General features: G+C 35.6%; 1 protein-coding gene across 2 annotated transcripts; it reads right to left on the bottom strand.

The window, feature by feature from the left end:
- Positions 1-236: 236 nt before the first annotated feature.
- Positions 237-23,866, bottom strand: Grd (Glycine receptor). 2 transcript variants are annotated; one of them, XM_066734350.1, is made up of 9 exons: positions 22,714-23,866; positions 12,778-12,913; positions 9,963-10,155; positions 9,643-9,863; positions 5,256-5,338; positions 4,196-4,336; positions 2,332-2,484; positions 1,990-2,249; positions 237-1,556 (listed from the first exon to the last, which is right to left on the bottom strand). In XM_066734350.1, the coding sequence occupies exons 2-9, from the start codon at positions 12,882-12,884 to the stop codon at positions 1,164-1,166; spliced, it is 1,551 nt and encodes a 516-aa protein (XP_066590447.1). In that variant the 5' UTR covers positions 12,885-12,913; positions 22,714-23,866; the 3' UTR covers positions 237-1,163. The 2 variants fall into 2 exon arrangements, with proteins under 2 accessions (XP_066590447.1, XP_066590449.1); XM_066734352.1 differs by lacking the exons at positions 12,778-12,913; positions 22,714-23,866 and having other exon boundaries at positions 9,643-9,879; positions 9,963-10,051.
- Between the last annotated feature and the right edge of the window lie 1,462 nt (positions 23,867-25,328).

Here is a 25,328-nt window from a genome sequence, read left to right as displayed (position 1 = left end):
ATTCTACTTAGTTGCAGAAAGTTTATAAACATTTGTAATTACCACCCCCAAATATTATGTCCTCCCTGAAAGCCCCCAAAAATCTTATATACAAGAATGTCATACGAGTTCGATTGAACATTTCGTATCGATTACAAATATATTTTATAAACAACAAATAAATTATCACTTATAAACATAAATGATATATTATCGATAATATAGACCAAATATAATAAACAAGACTGAAATTTTTCCTGGAAACAATATATTTAAATTTTGTACACATCTAATACACCCTTGTAGTATTTTGTTACAATTATTCGGCAGCATATTTGTTAATCGTTTTCGAACATTTTGTGAAGTAACACAAATGGACGAAACAAAAATGTAAATGTTGGACTTTGATTAACATGCAATACAACTATTATTTCATATTATAAACAACTGAAGCTCCATTGAATTTATTGTCCTTTCTACGCGCACTACGTAGCTCTCATTGGAAAATTTGCGTTTTTTATCCAAAATAATAATGGCAGGTTCTACAAGAGTAAATTCGAGTTTCCATTTACCATTTCGCAAACTTTATGCCATCGATTAAACTCACTCTTTATAAATAAATAAATAAATATATATGTATATGTATATATATTATATGTATATTATTTTTCTTACATCCTATGTTTAAAAGATAATTTGAATGTGAATTTTTTATACTATGGCAGAAATCTCTCAACAATTTAGCTTAAGTACTTACATGTAATTTGTCTAAGCTCGCAGGAATTTGTTTTCAGTGGACCAATGACTTACATGCATCCTGTCTTACATTCCAGATGTAAGAGAACAGAAAATTCTCAAGATCAGCAATAATAATAAAGAGGAATTTTTCTCCAATAATGTGAAAATTCTCCAACCGAGTGAATCAGTATAATTAAAAAAATTCCTCCAAAGAATAAATTGTATATAATTAAAAAATATCGAGGAGTCTTTAAACTAAGGAGTGATAGTTCATTTTTTTTACAAACGAGTAGATGCAGATTATCCACAGATCTTTTCCCCATTTTAACTATTTTTCAATTTCATTAAAAAATAATTATACTTTATAAATAATAAATTAAAGAACAGTTCAACCAACTTCTCTATGAACAATTTATTATTATTAGTTAATTTAATGCGAGGAGTCTTCACACCGAGGGGTGATAATTGATTCTTTCACTTCTGGACAAGTATGCATACCAGTAGAAGAGGTTGATGGTGAGGAAGAAAAGTGGGAAGACCACGCGGCTAGCACGGTCAATTTTCGAGACGGAATTGTATCTGGGAGTCCTTCGGCGACGTCTCCTTGTCGCGGAACAGGAAGACGAGACTTTTCTTCTGGGCGGCGTCGTTTGGACTGGTGGGGGGCTGCAGGGCACACACGATAATTGCCAATGATGCCGGAAGTCCCTCGACATTCGGTTGCTCTCTGGTTCCGGGATGGCCGATAATGGTATCACCTCTATCAATCCATCACCGTTCAGCGTGAAATTTTTCGCTCCTTTGCTCTTCGAGCCCCCCGAAGAACTTTTCCTTCGACCCTGTAAAGAAATTTGAAAATGCTCGATAATAAATTATAATAATAAAATTTGTTTAGTTTATATTCAAAACGTTTTATCTAACATATTTTATGTCATTAATTATTTATTTAATAATTGAACCATATTTAAACTTGTCCCTTTTTTATTCTTACCATTTAGCTTAAAATTAAAAAAATGAAAATTTATACTCTACCTTAAGAATGCTTATTAAAAATACTGGATAAGGTTAACCAGTGTATAGTGAAATCTTAACTCGAATACAGTAGTGTAATCAAGGCTTTAATTTTACTATTCCCATTATGTGATACAGTTGAAGAATAAATATTAAGAGTATCACCAAATTATCCAATAAAAATACAAAAACTGAATGTCCAAGACTACGAAACATTTTAGAAATAATTTTCCTACAGTTCAAGAAATTGCACAAAAATACCGTTTCTTTCCTGATTGCTCGATGGCCAAGGTCATCGTCATCACTGGAACTTTCGGTATCGCTCATATCAGAGCCAAAGTAGCATTCTCCGGATCCATATTTGGTGAAGTAGTGTACTACTGCGAATTGTATGATAGTGGCGAAAATAAATGCGAAGGAGAGAAATACGAAAAAGTCGAGGGCAGTGGGGTAGGGCACCTTGGGTAGATCCGTTCTCGCTTCGAGACCCAAAAACGTCATCGTCAGGACCGTCGTGATTCCTAAACAATAAAAAATCTCCATTATTCCTGTTATCCCCCGGAGGATCCTTTAGCGTTATTAATTAATTATCGACTTTTTTACCCAAGGAAACTCGGTCAGCAGTGGCCTCTCTGTTGAGCCAGAAGGAGACCCAGGATAAGACAACGAGCAGGACGCAAGGTCCGTACACTTGGATCAGGAAGTTTCCCATGTGCCTCTGAAGGTGAAAAGAGACCAGCAGCATCGAGTACTCCTCTGATTTCGACACACGTAGGACACTTTTATTTTTATACATTTTTTTCATGAATAAAAAAAAATATAGCACTTAAAATGTTTATATTGTAAATAATTATTTATCACGATTAAATTGACCAAAGTTGGAATAGTAATTTTTAATACAATTTATCATAAAAATTGAATTAATTTATCGAACGGGAGGTAAAAGGGGAAGGGAAGTGGTAGGTGTCTAGGGACGAGGCGTTGATTAAAATTCATTTGTAATTCGTGAATGGCGACAGTTATATAAAGTTTGACGACGAAACAGCGAGGGAAAGTTTCTCGCGAGTGTCATGGACTTTTTGCTCGTCATCTTGAGATCAGGGAAGGCTGTACCGTTGAAAAAAAATCACGTGGAGAGGGGATAGGGGGGAGGGGTAGGGGATTAAGGGTGGGAAAACGACTGGAATAACAGCTACTCGAATAAAACTTCGCGAGAAGAAACGACGTCTAATTGCATCCATACTTTTCTTCCTTTTTTTTCTACTCATCCCCCCCCCCCCTCTATCCATAATTCAACCCCTTTTTTTCCTCGCGAAAACTACCAGCCATAAAGATTTTCGTCCCATATATCGTCTCGAAAAATAATTCTTATTCCAGAACGATCCTCCAGTCTTTAATTGAATCTTAATCGATCCCAGGAAAATTCCTCGAATAAATCGGATGTTTAATTATTACGCTTCGTCACGCGACAAACCCCTCGTTTTATTATTTCGATGGAGCTATTTTTCTCCCTTCGTCTGATTTTAAACTTCTTGCTAGACTCATCTCACCCCCCTCTCTTTCTTTTTCCCTCGTATCTTAATTATAATCTCTCTGAATTATTCAGTCGTCTCTTGCTAATTATCGATAAATTCTATTTGAAAATCGTTAAGTAATTAAATTTTCGAGAAAATGTGCAGTTTACGTATATATATATATATATATATATATATATATATATATATATAGACTTTTTGCTTCTTCCGCAGCAGCAAAGTAAGAAAATTTCGCGAAGGATTTTAATTAACGAGGTTTAGCACGATTGACGAATTTATCTTGGATAATTAGCGATTCGAGTTCTTGGAAAATGTCATTTTCATTAATCGGCTTAAGCAGCCAGTTTGGCTTCTTGCAACGATCGAGAGGATCTTGTTAGGAATGATGCAAAACTGCTCAAAGTTATGCTCTCGATTCCTGAGTGCGTTGGAAAAGCTACGGGGTTGGTGAAAAAGAGAGGAGGGGTGGAATATCGTTAGAGAGGGAAACAGCTTGAATTTACTCAATTATTCCCATGGTCCCAGCTGCTCTCCTACATTTCTGTACTTCTTGCAGCAATGCAATGCCATTAGGAAAAAATTGAATTAGCACAACTGTCGAGGCCGTTTCACCCCTTCAGTGGAAAACAATGTGTACCTCATCCTTTTGTATACGAAATTCATCCCTCGTCATTATTCACCATTTTTATCGATCAACAGTTTAATTTATATTTTTTCCACCCCTTTTTCACACAATGGTACTCTTCAGCATTAATATTAATCGTTTCTTTAATCAACGTTTTGTAATTTTAATAAATAATAATTTAATAGGGTTTATATTTATTGCATATGGATGATTAGTTTTTTATTACAATTAATTGAAATTTTTGTTGGAAAATGTCAATTATAATGGAGATAAAGGGTGAAATTTATTGTTCCAATATTACGCTTACTGTGCGATATTGTAGGTGCCATTGAGTGATTCGCTGTCGGATTTGCCACCAAATCGAACTGCGAGAGTTTCATATCCTCCGCAATCGCCACTTGCCGTTTGCTGTTCCACCTGTAGATCACATCTCGCGTCGTGTATCCGACTGAAATAAATAGATAATCGATCACATCTCGCGTCGTGTATCCGACTGAAATAAATAGATAATCGATCAAAACTCTTGGATTCATTGCTGGGTGTTTTTTAAATTATATTGTTAAGAGAGAAAATGTAGAATATTAATTTTATTTAAGGGGCGTGGTTATAATTAATTTATTAACTAATCAACGTTAAATTCGATTGAATTAACATTGATTTCAAGGGGGGAGAGGAGAAAAAATAATTTACACTCGTGAGAGGGATGATCGATCCATTTTAATTCGAGCTTCCGATGGGAGAACGATGTATTTTTTTTCCTCATCCCTATCCCTTCCCTTTCGAAGCTCCATCTCATTCGTGGAGCAAATAAATCTGCCTCCGGTTACCTCCTCAACCGAGAATCTTCTTACCCAAGTGCTTACAAAGACGTAAATATCTCTGGGGATGGAAACCCGGCACTCGTTATCCTTTTTAAGCGAGGAAATAACAAATTCGCTCGAATCACGCTCACCAAGGTTCCTTCAATGCGTTAATTTTGTTTGCTCGTGATTAATCATTCGTGAAATAAACTCAATTTTTCCCCACTCTCCTTTCAACACCGAAATCAAATACCAAAGACCTTCCTTGGTTATACAAGGATTTAGATTTATTTACAAGATAAAATTTCGTAAAATTTCAATGCATTTACAAATCTGGAAAATAAAAAAATTTCTAGGAAGAATTATTTCTTATAGAAACTTCATTTTTTATTATTTTCTTTTTTATGCTCAAGCCAAACACAATAATATCTTCATTCCCTATAAAACTCTGTAGATTTCCTTATAAAATAAAAAGTTGTAAAATTTCAATAGATTCTTAAATTTGAAAAGAAAAATGTTTCGAGTAATTATTTGTTCTAAATTATCATTATGAAAAAAAAAACTCACAGCTTCCAAATTTGAGAGGGCATCTTTGAGTATCCATGGGGAAATCCTCGAGATTCATGGGACAGCCGGCCTTTATCGTAAGCCTGTAAACAGGAAGTGCGTAATGATTTTGAAGGAGACGAGAGAAGATCGAGATAAGCGAGAAAAAGGATCAAGAGGATTTGATGGTAGGGTGAAAAAAAAAATCGAGTCACGTATAGATTCGTAAGTACGGTGGTTGGCTGGTCCGCAGAGATTGGCGACGTTTAACGTGAAATTGGCTGCGCTCAATTGACCAACGGTATTTTTCTCCTGTCATTTCGTGGCTTCGAAGCTTTCGAGCCTGTGGAACCAACAGTTTACCCCCCTACGAACCTGTTTCTCACCGTCGATTCGGTAATACCTGATGAGCTTTTAACCCTGAAGAGTCTCATCCTCGAGGAAAAGATATTCTATGGATTTAACACATTGTCCAAGAACTCAAAAAAAAAGTAAGAGCCATGAAGAAACTTTTTGCTATCATATTGCGGTACCTAAAAATTTAAATCACTCTCAGATTTTCTCACTATTTTTTCTTTAATATAACATTGTGACGTTATAAAAAGACTTTTTCCGATATAAAGTTTTCGAGCGAATTAGACGAGTGGATTAAGAAGGTTCGCCATTGGAAAACAAAGAACGGATTTATCCAGTTGAGCCGACGACTTTCCGCGCTCTTTTTGAACTTCCGGCGGCTCTTTTCACTAGTTAAACGCTTCCGGCGTCGAATTTTGGCAATTAAGCTTTCAGTCTGAGGCCGGCCTCCGATTCACCGCTGCATCAATGCCATTTGCTACAAATTTAATTAAATTCTTCTTCCTATCCTACCCCCCCCCCTCCCCCCTCCCCCCTCCCCCCTCCTCCTACCAAGCCACAATGAAACTCCAGCTGCGAACAATTTTGTTTCTTTGAAGAAAAATATGTGTTTTTTCAACACGCCGCAGAAATAATGTAGCTATTTCAATCATTTTTTTTTCTCACCAGAATTCTTCTCGAATACTTCAACAGTTTTTTTCAGAAGAAATTGCTAAGAGAAATTTCTGTTTAAAAGGATCTAACGAGAAAGTAATAATTTTTGAGAATTTTTTGTGTACACCGTGAGATATTTGTAACACACCATAGAGCACAGAGGCATAAACGTAAGAAAATGTTTGTTGACTCATTAACAACAAAAGATATCAATTGTTTGCATGTGACCTTTTTAAAAATGTTTTCCATTTGCATTTAAAAATGTCCTACGCATAAAAAGTTGATATCTAAAAAATATGCAGATGAATGAAGTTTTAATTTTAAAAATTTTCTCTAATACCTCACCTTATTTGCTATAAATATATTTTTTTCTATAAAACACTGAATAGGGTCGAAGTGTCTTTTCTCACGTATAGATCCTCGAACGAAAAGAGTCGTGAATGAACGACATCGGTTTGTGATGCTATGCAATTTCTTACAATACTGGGATTCCATTTCGATTTGGTCTCTGTTTCCGCGGCGATAGAAGCGGAAAGAATTTCTGATCTGCAATCTCCTTTCCACCCTCTTTTGCCCCAGGAACGCATAAAATTGTTGTTCCGGCCCGTGCCATATCGCATACTTTTGCAATTTCGTATTAAAACCGAGGAGAGACACGGCCATGAAAGGCATTTTATTCCCGTATACAAAATATCGTATCTACCCCTCCCTCGCATCGGCATTTACAAACAAATTTTAAGATATTTCTCAAACGAGCAAGCATTTCAAATTGTTCTCTTCTTTACAATCTACAGTAATTTTTTAATTCCTCACGGATGAATAAATAATTTACCTCGAGAACCATCGTGTTTTTTCGTTGTGTTAATATCATCAGTAATTTTTAAGCGAGGTGTATTTGCGTAGTTTGAATGTTACAGGGGGGGGGGGGGTGGATTAAAAAATGTGAATGGATTTGTGCGTGGGTATGTGTGAGAAAAATAAATAAAGAGAGAGAGAGAGAGAGAGAGAGAGAGCTATATATACACACACTCAATCTAACAATCAGGAAGGAATAAAATACCCAAACAATCGAGGCATTTAAAGTTCTTCGACTATTTGCATATCCTCGTTCAGTAAAGTCGTGGTCCGATTTCTGGCGGAGTCGCGAGGACAACCGAGCGCGGAAAATCGCTGGAATATCTCTGGGCTTTATCTCGTTGAAAAAAAAGGACGTAGCGGAGGATTCCAGCTCTGTATTATGTACAGACTCGCGTTTCAGTGCCGTTCGCAGATTTGTTTTTCAGAACTGCTGCCAATATCCCCCCCCCCCCCCCCCCCCCCTCTTCACCCTACTCTATCCATCCCAATAATCCAGCACCTATTTATTCCCGCGAATCGAACAGCCGTCATGGGAATCCTTCAAAGGACCTTTGATTTCTTTCCAACCGTAAAACGAATTATTCGCTTATAAGATATTCCATATATGACTCTGATTTGTATTGATAGAAAAACTCATGAATCTTTCTTTTTTTTCCCTCGTAACTATATACATTATAAATATGTGTATGTTGGTGTATTTTTTTCTATACAAAAATATCTTAATTTCAAGACTGGGCCTTAATGGAACCTCGGTTGAATGTAAAGTAAAAAGTAGGAGATATATGTGTGTTTTTAAGAAAAATTAACTTATTAGTGCTATATATATATATATATATATATATATAAGTAACCTAACAGTCTGGCTGCAGTAGTAACAGAAGCACCCTGTGCATACTGCATGCTTGAATTCGTTACGTAGCGAGGATTTTTGTCCTCCAAAGGTCCTTGGAGATCGAGTAACAGTGGATGAAGAAGAGAGAACGAGTTGGGCGACTGCTGGCAGAACGCGTCCCGAGGCGGCCAAGCGAAAATGGGTCGACGACGGTCTTGCAAGCTTCAATCTCGATTCCCACCAATCGGTTCGACGTCTGCTCGTTCGCAGATAAGATACGATACGAGTAAAACGACTCGAAACTATCCCTCCTGTCCATTCGATATTCCATCCTGGTATCGAATTATTCCCTTTTTCCTCGTTAAAAAAAAAGCAGTAGTCGTACTCGATGCTTCGTTCGACATTTAAGTAGTAATAGTCCACGAATGGTCGGACGCTCCGAAGAATCTCAATTTCTGCAATCATGACGATTTCTTGCTGCTAAACGTTGTTACTTCGATTTGTATATCTAAGAAGATCGTTAATTGATCTTATAAAGACATGGTTTTCTAATCAGTGGAGTAAGCAATACGTTTTTAGTCGATATTTCATCCTACATAGCAAAGAATAAATTCCCTTCTTCGTTATTTGAAGAAACGCAGTAGTCGTACTCGACGCTTCGCGCGACACTCAAGTAGAAACAGACCACGTATGGTCAGACTAAGAAAAATCTTAATTTTCGCTATAATCATGATTCCGTTCGGCTAATTTTTTTATTTTAAATATATAATTAAGAAAATTATGAAGCACCATTGAAAACCCCCGATTACTTTTATTAATGAGGTAAAACTGGAAGATTGGAGCAAATGCTGAGGATATTGAGAGCGAAATGGTTGTTGAGCTTTCGTTTCTATATACGTGAACAAACGTATCAATAACAATGAAATAAACTGCTGAACATTTCCAGTAGTATTGGCGACACGAGATATTGCGATTCCGGTGTTTAAATAGCGAGCGTAAAGTTGTAGCCCGGCACGAAATGGCAAACGAGTGGGATTTAGGGTGGGGGAAGGAAGGGAGGGGGAGGAAGAGGTTGTAAGGAAGGAAAACGAGAGGAAGAGAGAGGAAAGGAAGTTTCTGCCCATGTTATTGCTTCTGCTGCGCAATCTGTTCGTGGATGTTGCCCGTCACGTTGCTCGTACTATTTACACACTCGGTTCTATTAGTCCCCCTTAATACTATCCGACCTTAAGCCACTCCTTTTCACAAATTTCCACTCTACTTTTGTCAACTAGGACAATTTTCGTACAATTTTCGTCCTTGACACCCCGAGAAACTCGTTTGACCTTGAGAAAAATAATAAAAATCCCTCCGTCATTATATATATATATATATAATATACTATATATATACACTATTTTTCTCCAGAGTAAAAATACCATAAATATTAACGCTATATCACATATCGAGGGGCATCCTGTTATAAGCTTGGATTTAATTTTACGTCTCGTCAGTTCTGGCTTTTTCCACTTTCAATCGTAATCACCCAACAGCGAACATTTCGCAGGTTGATAATTATACGAGTGGGAGAATAGTTGCAGGGTTGTAATTAAGAATTGGCCTCTTTGAGGGAAAGGACCATGTACCGAGGATAGCAAGTTTTGTGAAAAGAGGAATAAGGCAGACTCGCACGAGGCTTTTGGAGCCTTTGACTGGGAAACTTCTTCCTACCTCGAGCTGTAAAGTACTCGACCATCTTGGTAAAGCCTGACGAACTTGTTCGGGCTAGTTATCGTGTGCAGATAACTCTGCTTGCCGTTGTAGAAGTAAGTGTCCGGTTTCCAGATCTTCGCCAGCATCGAGATGCTCAAGGCCAGTGTTTCCTTGCCACCCTGAAATGCCAAACGCCTGTCTACCCAAGACTGCCGGAAGTAACAGTCCATCGAGTAAGTCTGGAACATTTTCCAACTCCTCACGTGTCGATATAATTTAAAATAATTTAAAATAATTTATACCTATATATATATATGTATATATATGTTTCTTCTCACCATATCAACCTCTGAAATGGGACCCATACTGCGAACCATTATATCCACTTCCACTGTTGCAGGTGGACCTCCAAAATCAGGCCTGACACTGTTGTCATAGCCACGAAGCAGATTGTCCAACAATTCGCTGATATTGCTGTGATTGTTGCTCTGGGTCCTCTGCCTGGCTGACATTTTCAATGACGTGGCCACCCTTGAGAGAGGACAAAAGTTGAGAATGAGGGAACAACGATCGAAAAGTAGAAAAAATGGAAATAAAGGAACGGTGAAGGATCGTGGATAAATCAAGCGTTAGGTGGTAAAACGTGCAGAAATGCACACTCCAGTTTTCCACTAATGTCGTTTCTGCTTCATCATCACTGTCAGACAGGAAACAACTTTCATAATAAAACTAGTACTAAAGCCCTGAAGTTAGGCATACTGGAAAGTTTCCTTTACAAACGTATTTTCAATTAAAACTGACAATTTGATAAAATAGTTGATGAGAGCTTCAGTAGAAAATACTTAAAATTGTTCAGACACTAGCACTTATACCTGATTTAAAGCCTAATACAATATAGTAATAACTTCAGGGTAAATTTAAGGTATGATAATTTCGTGGGATTAAATGGAATTAATTATTCAATAATTAGTCTCGATTCGTTGATTGGAATAAGTGATTCTGTTTTGTCAAAGCGTTGGGTGCATAAATATTATATTAATAATATCAAATATATAGATAAATAGAGGTTATATTTGGTAATGGTGCAAAATAGGAAAATATAGGCTGGAGAAACAAAAGATTATAATGGCTACTGATTAGTATCAATAATTATCAAGGAGGGGGGGATTGTCACATGGTGGCATTGTTTGTAGTGGTTTTTGTTGATACGAGATACATTGGACAACTCGGTCGAGCAACCACGTGAGTTATTCATCAATTGCTGTCAATTGACCCGTATGCCAAGTCTTCGTCTCTTTCAGCTAATTGGCTCTTCAGATTCAGTCGAATCTCCCCAACGTCATCGTTGCATACATTAGGTTACAGTTAAGGACCAAGTCTGGCAAGACTAATCTCAGGCTCCCATATCGCTGTACCTTCTCCATCCACTCGCTAATTCACCCTCGTGTAACGGGAATCAATTAGTTTAGTTATTTCCGCCATCAAAATTTCGCATCTATACTACTGCAACTAGCCAGATACTTCTGCATTCCTGCAAATTACCAACATTGGTCCATTTCTTCACCCTCCACCTCTTTATGTCAACATTTATTTTCATTCCACCTTAGAAATTTGTTAAAACAACAATATAGAATTTTTTAGAAGAATTTTATAAACATTTTTATAATCAAATATTGAATTATTTGTCGAATAAGATAAAATTGCTTTTTGAATAAGGAAACTTCGCATTTGGTAAAAGTAATTGGAAATGCTGTGTTTTAGAGTGAAATACGCATGCTTGTATATTAATTTGCGTATATAAACTTGTTTTGGTTCGATAAACAGGAAAAAAGTTCTTAGGAGCATTTGGGCCACGACATTTCAGCCAAGTGTGCAAGGTACTTCTCTCTGACATATTATAGCTTCCACGTTTTCTTAACTTCTTTCCCTCTTTCCTATCCCTCTCCCATTCTTTCCTCAAGTTTACCCCTTAAACTGTTAGCCTGATTAACAAATTTATTTAAAAAATCTCATTTTACGTGGGATTCTACTGTAACATTATTTTTCATCCCTAATTTAAAAATTTCTCAATGTGTTACAGTAGAAAAGGTTGGTTTCTTGTTTCCTTGGCACGAGCATAAATATCGATAGCTGGAAAATTTGTGAATGGAATAATTAATTAGTATTATCGAATAAGGAGGATTATTAATTGTAAGACAGAATATTAAAGGCACAATGCATGTTCATGAAAAGTGGTTGATGCATATAAATGAATAATCCAGCTGATCTCGAATTATGTTAATTTCTAAATGATTGAGAATTCTCGATGATGCAATATTCATATTCCAAGCTGTTACTCCATTTCCCAGGATTATTTCACGCTCTAGACGCTGAGTTTTGTCCTTTCAGCTTTGAAACTACTTGAAACGCGAACGTTCCGGATCAATTTAAATGGTTCGTTTTTCTCCATGGCGTTTCATCAAGTTTTAATCCATTCAGGAGAAACCGGAAGTTTCCATCTTAAACTTAACTCTTTCCGTTCACCAAAAACTCTTCAAATAACTTTACTAGAGTTTTAAATACCTTTTGCCCTGTACAGTTTACTTAAATTTTATTGATGAAATTTGTGAAAATGTTAAACCAATCTTAATTGATTTTCTGCAGATCCCCTTGCTAGCTTGTAATTTAGTTTGCCAATTTTGGTAAATGCTCCGGATCTCAGTGAGCACAGGAAATGCATTATATTTGCCAGATATAATATATATATATATACACGTGTCCAAGTCAATTGGAGCAGTGAACCGGAAATGAACTTGAGTAAACTCTGGGGTGATAAAAATTTGAATCGAATTTTATGATACGACCGAGTATGACTCATTGCTAAATTAGAAATCGAGGAAATTACTATGAAGTAAAGGTTTGATCGTTTATAAAAATGAAGAGAGATATGAAGTAGATTAAAAAATTGTTTATTTATAAGCCCAAAAGCTGGGAACCAATCGAATCTTTAATAGCATAATTAATGTTAATTAGTATCAATAAAAAAGTGGTACCTAAATGGCAAATAATTAAAAAAGAATTGTTTTCTACTCAAAAGATTTAACTGTACCATTTATATACACTTAATTATATTGTCTATTAAGTATTAAAATGTTTAGAAATACAAATACTTACAAGAAGGAAGAATAAGAAGTGATCAGATTAACAAGGGCTAGTAGCATCCTTTGCTTCATGGTGTTTCGGGACTGATCTTCCCCAAACGTTCGTCCCGATTCAATCATCAATTCAGCTCGTTCATTAAAAATCTCTTCTGCAATGAGAAAAAAATTTATCTTTACTCCTAGAGAACGTGAAACAATTTTTCAAATGTGATGAATGAATGCGTGCATAAATGGTTATTGTTGATAAACGAGGAGGGAGAGGGGTGGGGGGAGAACGATGTGAATAATTATGTCAGTTTTCAAGGATTAACGTATCCAGGTCTGAGATTATGTTGGCAGCGTCTAGCGACGGTTCAGTCAGCTTCTTAATCCGATTACGATGCTTACCTAATTATATATCGTCGAAAGGGTGAATCCCGGTGGGCCAACTTGATTGCGATGCTTCGTACAGGACCACCACCCCCTCTCGTTCGTATACTTCCCCTCTCCTTATTAATACTTTTAATAAAAAATAAAACTTTTGTCAATCCTTCGTAAAATTTGTCTAATTTTTCTTTTGGAATTTTTCGCCCATTTTATTTATAAAATTTAGTAAAAGAAAGTGGGTAAGGGGGAGGAAGCCTTAAACAGCTTAGGAGTTTATCTTGTTATAATATAATGAATGGTGAGTTAAAGGAGTGCAGGTGGGGGTTCAAAAGGGTTTAATTGGTATTACGAGTGATTATATTTATTATGGGCTCGGTACGTGGGACGAAGCATCTCTGCTTTATCCTTTATTAGATTAACTAAGAAACTGATGTTCGTGCATCTTGATCCTCCACATTTCATTAGCTAAACCTCCCACTTTCAACGTACCTATATGGTTTAACCAATGATTTCCTCTCGCTAATTTCATTTTACAATTGCTACTCTTTTGTCAAAAATACTAGTCTCGTTAAAATTAATAATTCATAAAAAAAGAAAAGGAAATTTTGAATTTGTTATTTATAAATTTATTTAATTCTTGAAAGTTTCTTGATGATTACGATGAATCGAAGGGTTGTACAGCAGGAGAGAAATTAGTGCACCAATTCGTTTCTCTCTAACTGATTTAATTTTACAAATACTATCCCATTGTAAAGGAAATCCACTAATTAGGAAAAATTAATGTTTTTTTAAATAAATCATTATCAAAAAATACTAAACATGCATTATTTATTTATTGCATGAAATTTTCTTGATAATTACAATACTGTTAAATTGAAGGATTACAGGGTAAGGGGGAAATTAGTGTGTGAGCTCTAATTGAATAAGAAATGGAGCGATTTGGGCGATTGGGCTAATTGGACGTTGCCAAATGTGCGGGTCTTTGAATGGGGGTTGAATGGGGAAGGAATCGAAGCTGCGGATGAAATTGGTTTGTTTGCAAGCGTGCTTGCATGTCGTTGCCTTAATTTGACGAAATTCAACGAAATCGTCACGTTTATCTACATGAATATCAAATTAGACAATAAGGTACACCGAGTGACAACGATTTGCAGTTTTTTAAACGAGATACGTAGGATCGTACAATTACCAGCTTCGTTAATTTTAATATCGTCGTGAATAACTGAGTCCATTTAGAGTTTTTATGAAATTCTGTCAAATAGAGGAAACGAAAGAATTGGATAATGATGTATATATTATACGTGAAAAATAGGAACGATTGAAAAATTATAAGCCATAAAAATAGTCCAGCTAAATTAATTTGAGTTTACCCAAGTCTCATCGACTCAAAGAAATTTCGATAGAACAGAATATGAGAGAACGAGTTAACGATGCTCGAGATTAGGAACAATTTAAAAATAATCAATCATAAGAATAGTCCTACCAAATTAATTTTAATTCAACCAATACTAGTTGAGTTAAAGAGATTTAAATAAAATAGATAAAGAGAGGCAAAGGAACGAAAATATAAAATTAGTGAATAAAACGTAGCAAGAGGAAAAAATTCAGTAACGAATTCTGACAGAGCACAGGATTAAATATAAAAATGCTCCTACTTAATTAACAGTGAATAATAAATACCAATTTAATTTCTACAGAGATTACGTTAAAAGAGATACTGTGACGAGTCTTCGAGATAATAAAGGGAGCGAAATAATAATTGCAGCGCTATTCTGTCAGGTGTAGCGTGATATTTATCGAGTGAAATATCGGTAAACGGAAGAAGCTGCCAAGCAACGTGAAAATAAACAAAAGGAGATTGCTCTAACAACTTCAAGTGGCTGGATTGATCGATGGCTCTTAAATGAATAATTCGCTCCGTTATAAGTGTTATAACAGAGCAGTTTTGACGAATTCGCGAGAAGATTTATATTTGTAAATGTCTCTCTTAATTATCCAATATTTTGTCTCGTTGAAAATTATCGATTTTCTGTGGCGATAAAATGTCAGAGAGAAGCTATGTGATGTTCAAATCTTGGTTACAGTGAGGCTTGAATTTCTTTGGTAAACGAGACAGAACCAAATAATTCTTGTAATATGGGTAAACCATCGAATCCTGATTTAATGAAAGGTATCCTGACAGCTATCTCTCATTTAACTGATAGCAAAGGATCGACTATTAAAGATATTCTTAGTTATTTAAAACAGAACAACAGGAGAGAGAAAAATTTACGACTTCAAGTAATGTTTACATAATTAATTACGAAATTAATTATTCTATTTGTTTGAAAATTAATAGACAAATTTTAATTTTGGAAGATTAGTAAAATTATCATTCAATTTTGATTGATCGAGGTATCAGTGTGTTTTGACAATGTAACAAGTGGCTTTATCAGAGACACGTACATATTAATCACAATACTTGTTAATTCTATGTTTGTATTAAACTACGAAATATATATAGAATTTTCCTTTATGAAATTTCCCAGTTTAATTTATCGTTATAGAGTTTTATGGTTTTTTCATTACACTTTAGTATTGTCAATTTTCAGAAGTTTCTTCTTAAAAAAGAATGAAAATGTTCCTTGGAGAAAAAGGGGAAAAATTAAGTGGAAACGAACTTGAAAAAATGATCGTAAATAAGGAAATTATTTCAGGTCACGCGAGCTTTGAGGCATGCTGTAAACGCTTGTATCCTGCAAAAGAAGTTGGGTCGCTACAAAATCCTGATGACCTTGAATCCCATTACTAGTTCGAACGAGGATACGCACAGGGAGAGTTCGGATCCTGAGGAGAATCCCGATAACGATGCATCCAATACGCGGGGGATGGAAATTTCTGAGTAAGTGCCTTTTCTGTTCAATCGAAAGTTTCAATTTACTAAAACCTCCTAGTCCTTCTCGTAACTGGACGTTCAAACTAAATTTTCGCCCCCTAGAAATGCCGAGTTTTCTAGTTAAATTGCCTTCCCTCGGAGTTCCATTAAAGCTTTCCGTCCCTTCTCTCTTAGAGAGGATACTGAGAAAAATAAACAATTTCGACAAAATCGTTTGTCTGACCAGTAACGTATTTTTCTACTTGACGAGATAAACCCAAATTACGTTGTAGCAGGGAGCTCAGGAATTTTTCTATAAAAATCATATGCTAATCAGGGTGGAATTTGTAGCGTGGGGTAATATTTCAAAAATGAAAATCGCGGTTCTGAGATTTTTAAATTCCGTAGGGGGAGGGGGAGAGGTATTTTTTGTCGAGTTTACGAGGTGCAATTTTCCAGACGACTTAGGAGGGCGAGGCGAAGGTCGGGGAGCCAAGGAAACATCCCAAGTAGAGTAAGAAAACGAGCTGATGTGCAGACTGAGAAGAAACCTCGTCAACGGGCAAAACGCAAGGGAGGGAAGAACACAGTAATAGGGGGGGATGAAAACCGGCATCCGCCAAGAAAACGCTCAGTTGTGTCAAGACGTAGGCTGCTAGCTTTCAGACGAAAAATGAACAAGAAGAAATCCATTTCCGGTGGACCAGACGAGAACACTACTTTTCGAAGAAGTAGAACAAGTAAAGCATTGTACCAACGTAACTATTCTTTTTCCACTGCACTTCTAATATCTTCGATCCATCAAAGTTTCTTCAGGATCCTTTCTTCGCATAGTTGTTTTGATTTATCCAAGAAATATATCTCTCGAATAGCAATAAAAGAAAATTTTACAAGAAGATGGCGTTCGCGCTCTCAATCATGGATAATCGAATTAAGTTTTCGTTGGCTCTTATCGATTTCCCTCGGGCCTTTGTTTTCAGGGAGAAAGACTCCAGCGAGGCAGTCATTGAAGCGTCCAAGGTCACGCTCGAGATCGTCTAGAAGGTCAACGAGGAGCTCGAGTGAGCCTCGGAACAAGCAGCAAACGGAGAACCAAGATGGCCGCCAATCGGGTAATTTGGAGAGCGACACGAGGGAGGCTAGTGACGGCCAAAGGAGTCAGTTTCCGGACCAAGAGTTACAAAGAGACAGTGTGCCTCGAAAAAGCGGAAGCGACAACAGCCTTTAGTTCTTTCGTCTTACCCTTCAACCTTTTATCAATCATTTTACTCCTCTCTCTGTACCCCAACGCCCAAAACTACCAACGATCCTCCCTCCTCGTGCTCTTCACCGCCATTCTCATCATTTACCAAAACCTAACCTAAATCCCCATTGTATCCTTGTATCCCCACCTCCTCCAACGCCGGAGCTTTTTGTACTTTTCCTCGTCTGTCCACGCTCGATCATTTTCTACTCGAGTCTCGAACTCCCTTATATACGATTTTTCATAAATCTTTGTAAGAATGTATTGTGCTTTCTAATAAAAGAACTTTAAATATAATATATTCTTCCACCCTTTATTGTGATATTTATATCATTTTTCTTTTTTTTTAAAGTTCAGTGTGAAAGTTTTGATGGAAAATCTTTGGTGTTTTTCATTTCGGTAGGATTGATCTTTGTTTGTGAATTTTTGGATTTTGGGTTTGTTTTATAGATTTTTGTGTGTTTCTAAACTTTTATCGTGGTCTTTCTAATAAGCTGAATATAAATTTACTATATTTCTTAAATTTTTCCATCGTGATGTATATAGAATTTACATTTTTTTCGCAAGTATAGCGTGAAGTTTTTGGTGAAAATTTTTCGGTGTTGTTTATTTCGGTATAAGATTGATCCTTTTGTTCGCGAGAGTTTGGATCGGGTAGGATTTCACGCTGTACGGTGATTCGTCGAATTTCATATGGGCATTGTCCGGAGATTATATTGCGTTTAACGTCATGAGGTGTCCATGTGCGTCGTGCTTGCGTGTATTGGAAGCTGCTGGGGTAGAAAAAGTATAGCCGATAGTCGGCGATTCGACAAAAAACTCGTTCTTACTTCCTCGACTGGAAATAAATATTTTAATACGAGAATCGCTGTGCATTTTCACCCCATCCCCCAGGATTAAGTAGAAAAGGGCAGAATATCGAGAGTTTTCGTAATAAAAATCATTTCCAGGAACAAATAAAATGCTAGTATATTACAAGAATATATTTTTTTTAATTTTACCACCTCCCTCCATACTAAATTTGCAAGGTCACAAAATCATCGCAAAATACAGGAAACACTTGCACTTTTCCCCCCTCCTTTATTTTTGTTATCATTTCCCATCGTAGTTTTCACGCTCAGCCACAACCCTTTTCAACGTTAAATGGAGGCAAAAAATAGTAAATCGCTTTATCGACATATCCGGATAAGCAGACGATGCCCTTTTTTGTCGGTTTATTTTGGTACATTTTTCTCTCAATAAAGGAATTTAGCCATATACGGAACGATCCACGAATGGATTGGGAAACGAGGCGTTTCGCCGAATTTACAAAGTTCAGTGAAAAAAACTGGAAATATTTTTTTTTTCAAGGAAAATCTTTCAAAAATACGATGATTTTCACAGGTTTTTCCAAGTGTCGTGTGAAAAACCGAAAGTCATTTTTTCACAGGAAAATCTTAACGAGAATTGAGGATTTTCACAGATTTTTTCAAGTTCAATGCAAAAAGCTTAAAGTCTTTATTTAAAAGGAAAATCTTTTCAGGAAACTGGAATTTTCACAGGTTTTCCAACTTTAATGCGAAAGAGTGAAAGTCATTTTTCTCCAGAAAAATTTTAGCAAGAAACCAGGATTTTCACAGGTTTTCCACCTTTGATACGAGAGACTGAAAATCGCTTTTTTTTAAAGCTCAGTGTGAAAGATCGTAAGCAATTTTTTTACAAGGCTAAGCTTCACGATGGAGCTTTTTAGTGTTTTTCGGTTCGTGGTCAATGGCACTTATATACGCAAAGTTTTCCACCACAAATAATGCAACAGTAGCTTCAAATTTGAAAAAATCATTAGATCGAAACGTTTATCATACAGATTGTAAATGAGGGGGGGGGGGGGGAGTGCAGAAACTTTTACTCGCTTTTCCACAATACAAACACTCAATACACTTCTTACACCGTAATCGTTTCACTCGCAATTATAAAATTAATCAAACGATCAACGCTCGAATCACTTTCCAATCTCGCGTAATTAAATTGGCAATTGCAGTGAGGCGATGCACTCGTTTTAAAATACCAATCAACATGCCAGCCAATCGTACATTTCCATCCTCACCAAGAGCAAATCGTTCCACAATTTTCTCCTTTTTATCAAAACAGACTATTATTTTTTTTTAATTTTCATATTTTCCTCTTATAACAAATGAACACTTTAATATAAGGAAGAACAGTTTTTTATTATATATTTGATAAACATTCATTGGAATATTCGAATGTGGAAATTGGTAAAGTTGTAAGAAATTCAATGTCAGAAAAATCATTTTTCAAGACCTAATAGGTTTTGGAGCATGTTCAAAGTGATCAAACCATGTTTTGGTCAGCCTACAGGACTAAAATGGATCGAGCAAACAGTTCCTCTTCTTGACGGACACCCGTATTAGTCTTTCCTGACAAATTGGAACTCTCTCATTCGTCAAGGAAAATTGCAATTATTTTCCAACGTTTCTTCATTTTAGTTTTCTCTATTTCTTTTTTTTTTTGTCAAAAAAAATCTCAAAACCAGATCGATAAGCTGTAATTATCATCGGTCAATCAGTGACTAAAGCATTGAAAATAGGATCCTGGATAATTAGATAACGTTTTAGATAGGATTTTCCTGTGTTTGCTCAATTCTCTCACACTCACTCGTCACTTCTTGATTTTCGAGCGGAAATCTCGCTCGGTTTTAAGCGGAAAGTGGAAAATTTCGGACCTGACCAGACCGAGAGTACTGGCCTGTGCGATTGTGGTTTGTGGAAAGTCTTATGTCAGCGTTAAACAAGCCACAAATCTAATTAGAATCCCGTTTATTAAGCTCATCCGAGCTTTCTTCGTCACGCCAAATAATTTCCTTTAATAATTTCTGGACCTAGAGAAAAATTGCTTCGCACTTGCAAAAAAAGATTTCCAAAAATCTAAATATTTTCGAAACGAAAAAAATCTCAGAAAGAAATTAGAAATAAGTTTAAAAAATTTTAAAGAGTTTTGCTGGTTCAGTTTCGTTGTCTTTTAATTATTATTTTTATTAATCGTTGGATCGGAGGCCACGAAATATTGGGTATATTAAAAAAAGATTATTATGTTTTCAAACTTTTTCTCAAACTAATTTAGTGGAATCGCAAATAAACTTTGACGAAATGATTACTTCTCAAAGTAATAATTAGCGCGATACTTTGACAATTATTATAAATCAAACTAGTGTCAAAATTCATTTGTAAATACTTATATTTTCTCCAACTTTTACGTATACATATTTTATATATTTAAAGTTTTGTTGATCCAAATTTCTAGACTGAAATGTAAAACTTTCATCGATGTATGTTTTAAATTTAAATAAAAACCTAAAGTATGCAAATTTTGTTTCTATTAATTATTATTAATGGCAGAATATTTAACCGCTTTGAAAATGCTAAATAAAAAATTAAAGACTGAGTAATAATAAATTTTCATGGCAGAAATTATTTATATATATATATATTGAAACCATTTGTCTATTTAAACCTATATTTCAGAATATCAAGATTCTGATTTATAAAATTCAAATGACTCTACCATTTTGTGTGCTACTTGATTCAGTGTAATTTGTAATCGATTGTTTTGCAGTTATTTGAAACTACCGAGTGTTGAAGAAGAAAAAGTGGTAAAAGAAGAAGAAGAAGAAGAAGAATGAAGTAGAAATTGCATTTTCCATCATTGGCAAGCGGAATTGTTCAGTGAATAAGCCGTTTGACTCGAAACGTTTAAAATGCAATATTTACTCATGGACTGACGGTAAGTGCGGCAGTCTTGCCTCTTTTTAGCCGAGTAAACTCTTTACGAGTCTTCCTTTAACCTTTTAACGGGCGTGCCTGTGGTGCATGTGGGGAGAAACGTGTCGCTAAAGCATCGTTGACGAGAAATTCTGCAAGAAAAAGATTTTCCACCAGACTTTCGCCTAACCTCGTAAATTTTTCAGGTCAAAAAGATTTTCCAACATCGCCACAATTTATTCCCCGAATTCTACCATTATGCACTAATATCTTAACATTGGCTGCATTTGAGAGTTTGCAAAAAAATACCAACTGACTTTTAAAAATTAATTTAAATCATTTAAATACATTTTCCATCATTGTTACAATATGCTTCTCGAGTTTTGTTAATATTTATTAAAAATATTAACACTGGCTACATACTTGAAAGTAGACAAATAAATAAAAATTGATTTATCCAACTCAGCCCCAATCCAATAATTAAAAAAGCTTTTCCCACTTTTCCACAATTTATTGCCGGAGCTGTTTCATTATTCATTAATATCTTAACACTGGCTATACTTAAGACTCGATAAAACAATAAACGCTAATTTATCCACATCAACCAATCCAATTAATTAATATCGAACGAACAATAATCGTTTTTTCGATCAAATATACATTTGAATTGTGCGAGTGTTTTATCCGCAAAATAAACGGTTTATTTCAGTGGAAAATGAGAAGCATTTAATTTCAAAGTAATTTTTCCAGATAAACTGGTACATCGATAGCTTTTAATATTTCATTTCGACGTTTACTTTCGATATATTTCTGACTGCTGCTATTACTCGTGTTAAATTGAGGATTATACAAAAGTCATTTGCACTCGATTTAAAAAGAAAGCAAGCACGTAATTGATGGTAATTAGAAATCTACAAAGATTTTGAAAAGTCAAATTTCTTTTTATTTTTAACACAAGCTGGTATTACATGAATATGTCGAGACGCGTTAAATCCAGGCTGACACTCGTCAATATCGAGTGGGCATTGTGTTCTATAAGTGTATGTGTGTGCTCGATTGCTTCGTGTGTGTTCGTGTGGATATCTCGCCAAATTTTTAAGCATTTTCAAGGCTTCCAGCTGCAAAGAATTCGCTGCCCCTTGAGTAAAATTCATTATGAATAGGACACAGATGAAAATTTCTGCTTTAATCACACTAAATATACTGAATAATTACAATATACTAGTTTATCCCTACGATAAAATTTGAAATTGTGCGAAATAAAATATTTACTATACTCTATAGTAGATTTGGAATAATGTAAAATGAAATTTTCGAGAATTTTCTTGGATCCAGTTCCAAAAAAAATCACTACTTATCGATACAAATTTATTATCGATGTAACATATCTAAAGAATCACTTTAAAACTTCACAAAACACATAAAAAAACTTGACAGCCCCTCCTCCCAATAAATAAATTTCAGAATCCATTAAAATGAAGCTTTTGAGTATTTTCAAAACTTTTTTTCCCAAAAAAATTGTTACCTCACGAATAACACTCACTTTAAACGTGACACAGAGCTGAAGATTCAAGTTTAAGTTCTACCAAATACATAGAATATAAGAAAAAACTGATTTCCTTCTATAACAAAATTCCAAGTATTGTGAAAGGAAACATGGGAGAAGGAATTTTGTAATTTCATAATTCTTCGACTAAACACTTTGAAACTAGAAGTAATAAGAAGACTTACCGAATTTTCAGCTCTTATTTTTCCCCCAGTTCTCGTCTCAAGCCTGTCAGTTTTATGGATCCACTGAATATTTTTTCAAACGAGGGATTAAACGAGCCACCCATCCTTAGGGACACTGGGACTTTACCTACACATCTCTCTCACAATTATGCTCCATCGACATCGATATTTCTAATTTTATCCCTCATTATTTATTAGAATCACAATACCTTTATTTTTACAGCCAAGCAACAAACATCCAAACATCTTCAACTTTTTTCTATAACTATTTTATCCATCTATTATAAATTTTGTTTCTATAATCCCTTTCAGTCAAAAATTTATACTACTAGCACTTTTCCACTCTCGTCATAATATATAATGCAACATACCTATCATTTTTTTATAATCACATTGCAAGAATTTTAATAAAATACTTTTTGACTCGATAAATAAATTATTGAAACAGTTTAAAATTATATAATCAATTAATAATGATACAAATTATTTTAGCTGGTCGATTTCATTGTTTTGGATTTACTAAGAGTGAACAGGGTAGAGGGAAAGCTCGTAGAAAAGTGCTGATCTCATGAATAATTCACGTTCTATTTTTCTCGATAGAGGTAAAGGATTCACTTTTCGGGTGGTTTCGTTACAAGGATAATTCGAGTGGTAAAACAATCTGGCAAGGACGTGGAAAAGCACGTGGGGTGCGAATCATCGATGCTCACTTCACTCGTTGCTTACGATAACCACCCTGCAATTTCTTCATCCCCCTATAACCACAAAAATTACAAAAAAATCCTCAAAAATTTCCCAACAATATTAATTCACTTAACCCCAAAAATTCTCGCACCATTCCACTCTCGTTAATCCAAATCCCCTTCCTCATAAAAATTCGTTTCCTCGAATGAACGAGCTTCTACGAACAATCCCAATATTAAGTGATTTAAAAAATGTTGATTTTTAGTAAATTAATGAATCACCGATTAAATTGTTCAAACGTTTTGGGAATTCTCAGTGAGCGATTTTAGGGGGAATGCAAGAGAGAAATAGTTTAGCGTTGGGTGGGAAGGGGCGATCGGTAAGTATAGCGAAGACAAGACTGTGTCAGACGAGTAGATGGCATAGTTGAGAGTGTTGACTACATAGCAGAAAGACCGCGAGAAGCACGTGGCGAGGCCACGACGCGTACTACTCTCGCTGTCTCCGCCAGGACAGCTGACGAAGGGAGGATGCGCCCCACTTCATCCCCATCCTTCAACCCTCAAACCCCACCCTCCACTCTCCCACTTACCTGCCGGATTATCCCACGATAAACTCGCACCAAAATTGCCCTATGACTCTTCGCAATACTGCCTCTCTCCCTTCCCATATATATATAAGCAAACTCTGTTTAATCACCAACAATTCATTAAACTTCCCTCTTACCACACTCTCCAAAATCTCACCCTGAAACTTCTTCAAATTCTATTCAACTTTGACGAATTTTAAACTGGCTCCGATAAATTTCTCCATCGCTCTACGAGCAGATTGATTTTCTGGATGTTCATATTCATAGCTGAGCCACTGTGTTTTGGTTAAACTTGTACGTATTGGGTAATTTATGCTCCTGATTGCACGATAATTACTTTTGATTGTCTACAGATGTTCTGTGAATGTATATATATATATATATATATATATATATATTGTGGAGAACGTGTTTTCGATATGATATACAGGATCTATGAAGCAACGTGCTTCTAGTGATTCACGACAATTACAGCCTATAACATCTGCGTCTGACATATAACGATGTTATCTACTTGCATTATTGGAAAAACCACACGAAAGATGCAAATATTCCACCCTCGATGATCCTGTCTCTTCGAAACTATTTCTTTCATTAAGCACGATGCAAATCGCCTTAAAATCCCACGCGATGTTCAAATTCTAAGTGCTCTAAGATTCTGGAAGAATCGCGAGTTTTAATTCTTTTTTTTAATAATCGTTCGAAGAATTTTGACAAATAATTTAAGTATTTTTAAAAAAATAAAAAAATTCCATTTTCTTTTCGTGGGAAATTGTGGAAAGATCTGCGGTGTTTGGTAATAAATTCTGGAGGGTTGGCGTAGATCGATAGAAGCACGGGAGGATTTATATCGTGTAGGGTCGACTTTGGGGTACTATAAAATTGAAATGTTTTACTTAAATCTGTCTCGTGACGTGGCAAATAGCGATAGGAGGAGTGTCATTTTTGTTTCATGATCCTGCGGAACCGAACGGATTTCGACTATAACGCAACACGTCTGTGAGGAACGCAATTTAAAAAGGACCTTGCTTTGGGGTTTACCAAATCTTGCGAAAAGTCGAATCTTAAACTCCCCAAAAATGGAAACTATAACAACCTACCGGAAGTATCGTTCAACCAGAAGATTCTGTCGCTGACCGACGAAACATAAACTTTTATTGGTTTTAAAACATTCCACTCTCCTACAAACTTACAAGTCAAAATTATTCATAATACTTAAAAAAAATAATATTTAAAATTCCACTAGTTGTAAATAAAATCTGAATTAGTTTATTTGTCCTTTTAGATTAGACTTCATCATGCTAAAAACTTTGACGAGACAAATATTTGTGTCGATGAAATT

The sequence above is a fragment of the Prorops nasuta genome, unplaced genomic scaffold, assembly GCF_024137725.1.
Source record: "Prorops nasuta isolate Cenicafe-Biocafe unplaced genomic scaffold, Cenicafe_Pnas_1.2 PNAS00011, whole genome shotgun sequence".
Lineage (NCBI taxonomy): Eukaryota > Metazoa > Arthropoda > Insecta > Hymenoptera > Bethylidae > Prorops > Prorops nasuta.
The sequence above is the reverse complement of the archived record's forward strand: the minus strand, read 5'-3'. Positions and strand labels throughout refer to the sequence as shown.

Excerpts from the sequence above, each read along its gene's own strand:
- Grd (XM_066734350.1), bottom strand. The coding sequence starts at position 12,884 with ATGATTGAATCGGGACGAACGTTTGGGGAAGATCAGTCCCGAAACACC. Across the intron at positions 4,337-5,255 it reads CCCTCTCAAATTTGGAAGCT|TCGGATACACGACGCGAGAT; the intron begins GTGAGTTTTTTT and ends TATTTATTTCAG. Across the intron at positions 2,485-4,195 it reads GGCACCTACAATATCGCACA|AGGAGTACTCGATGCTGCTG; the intron begins GTAAGCGTAATA and ends TGTCGAAATCAG.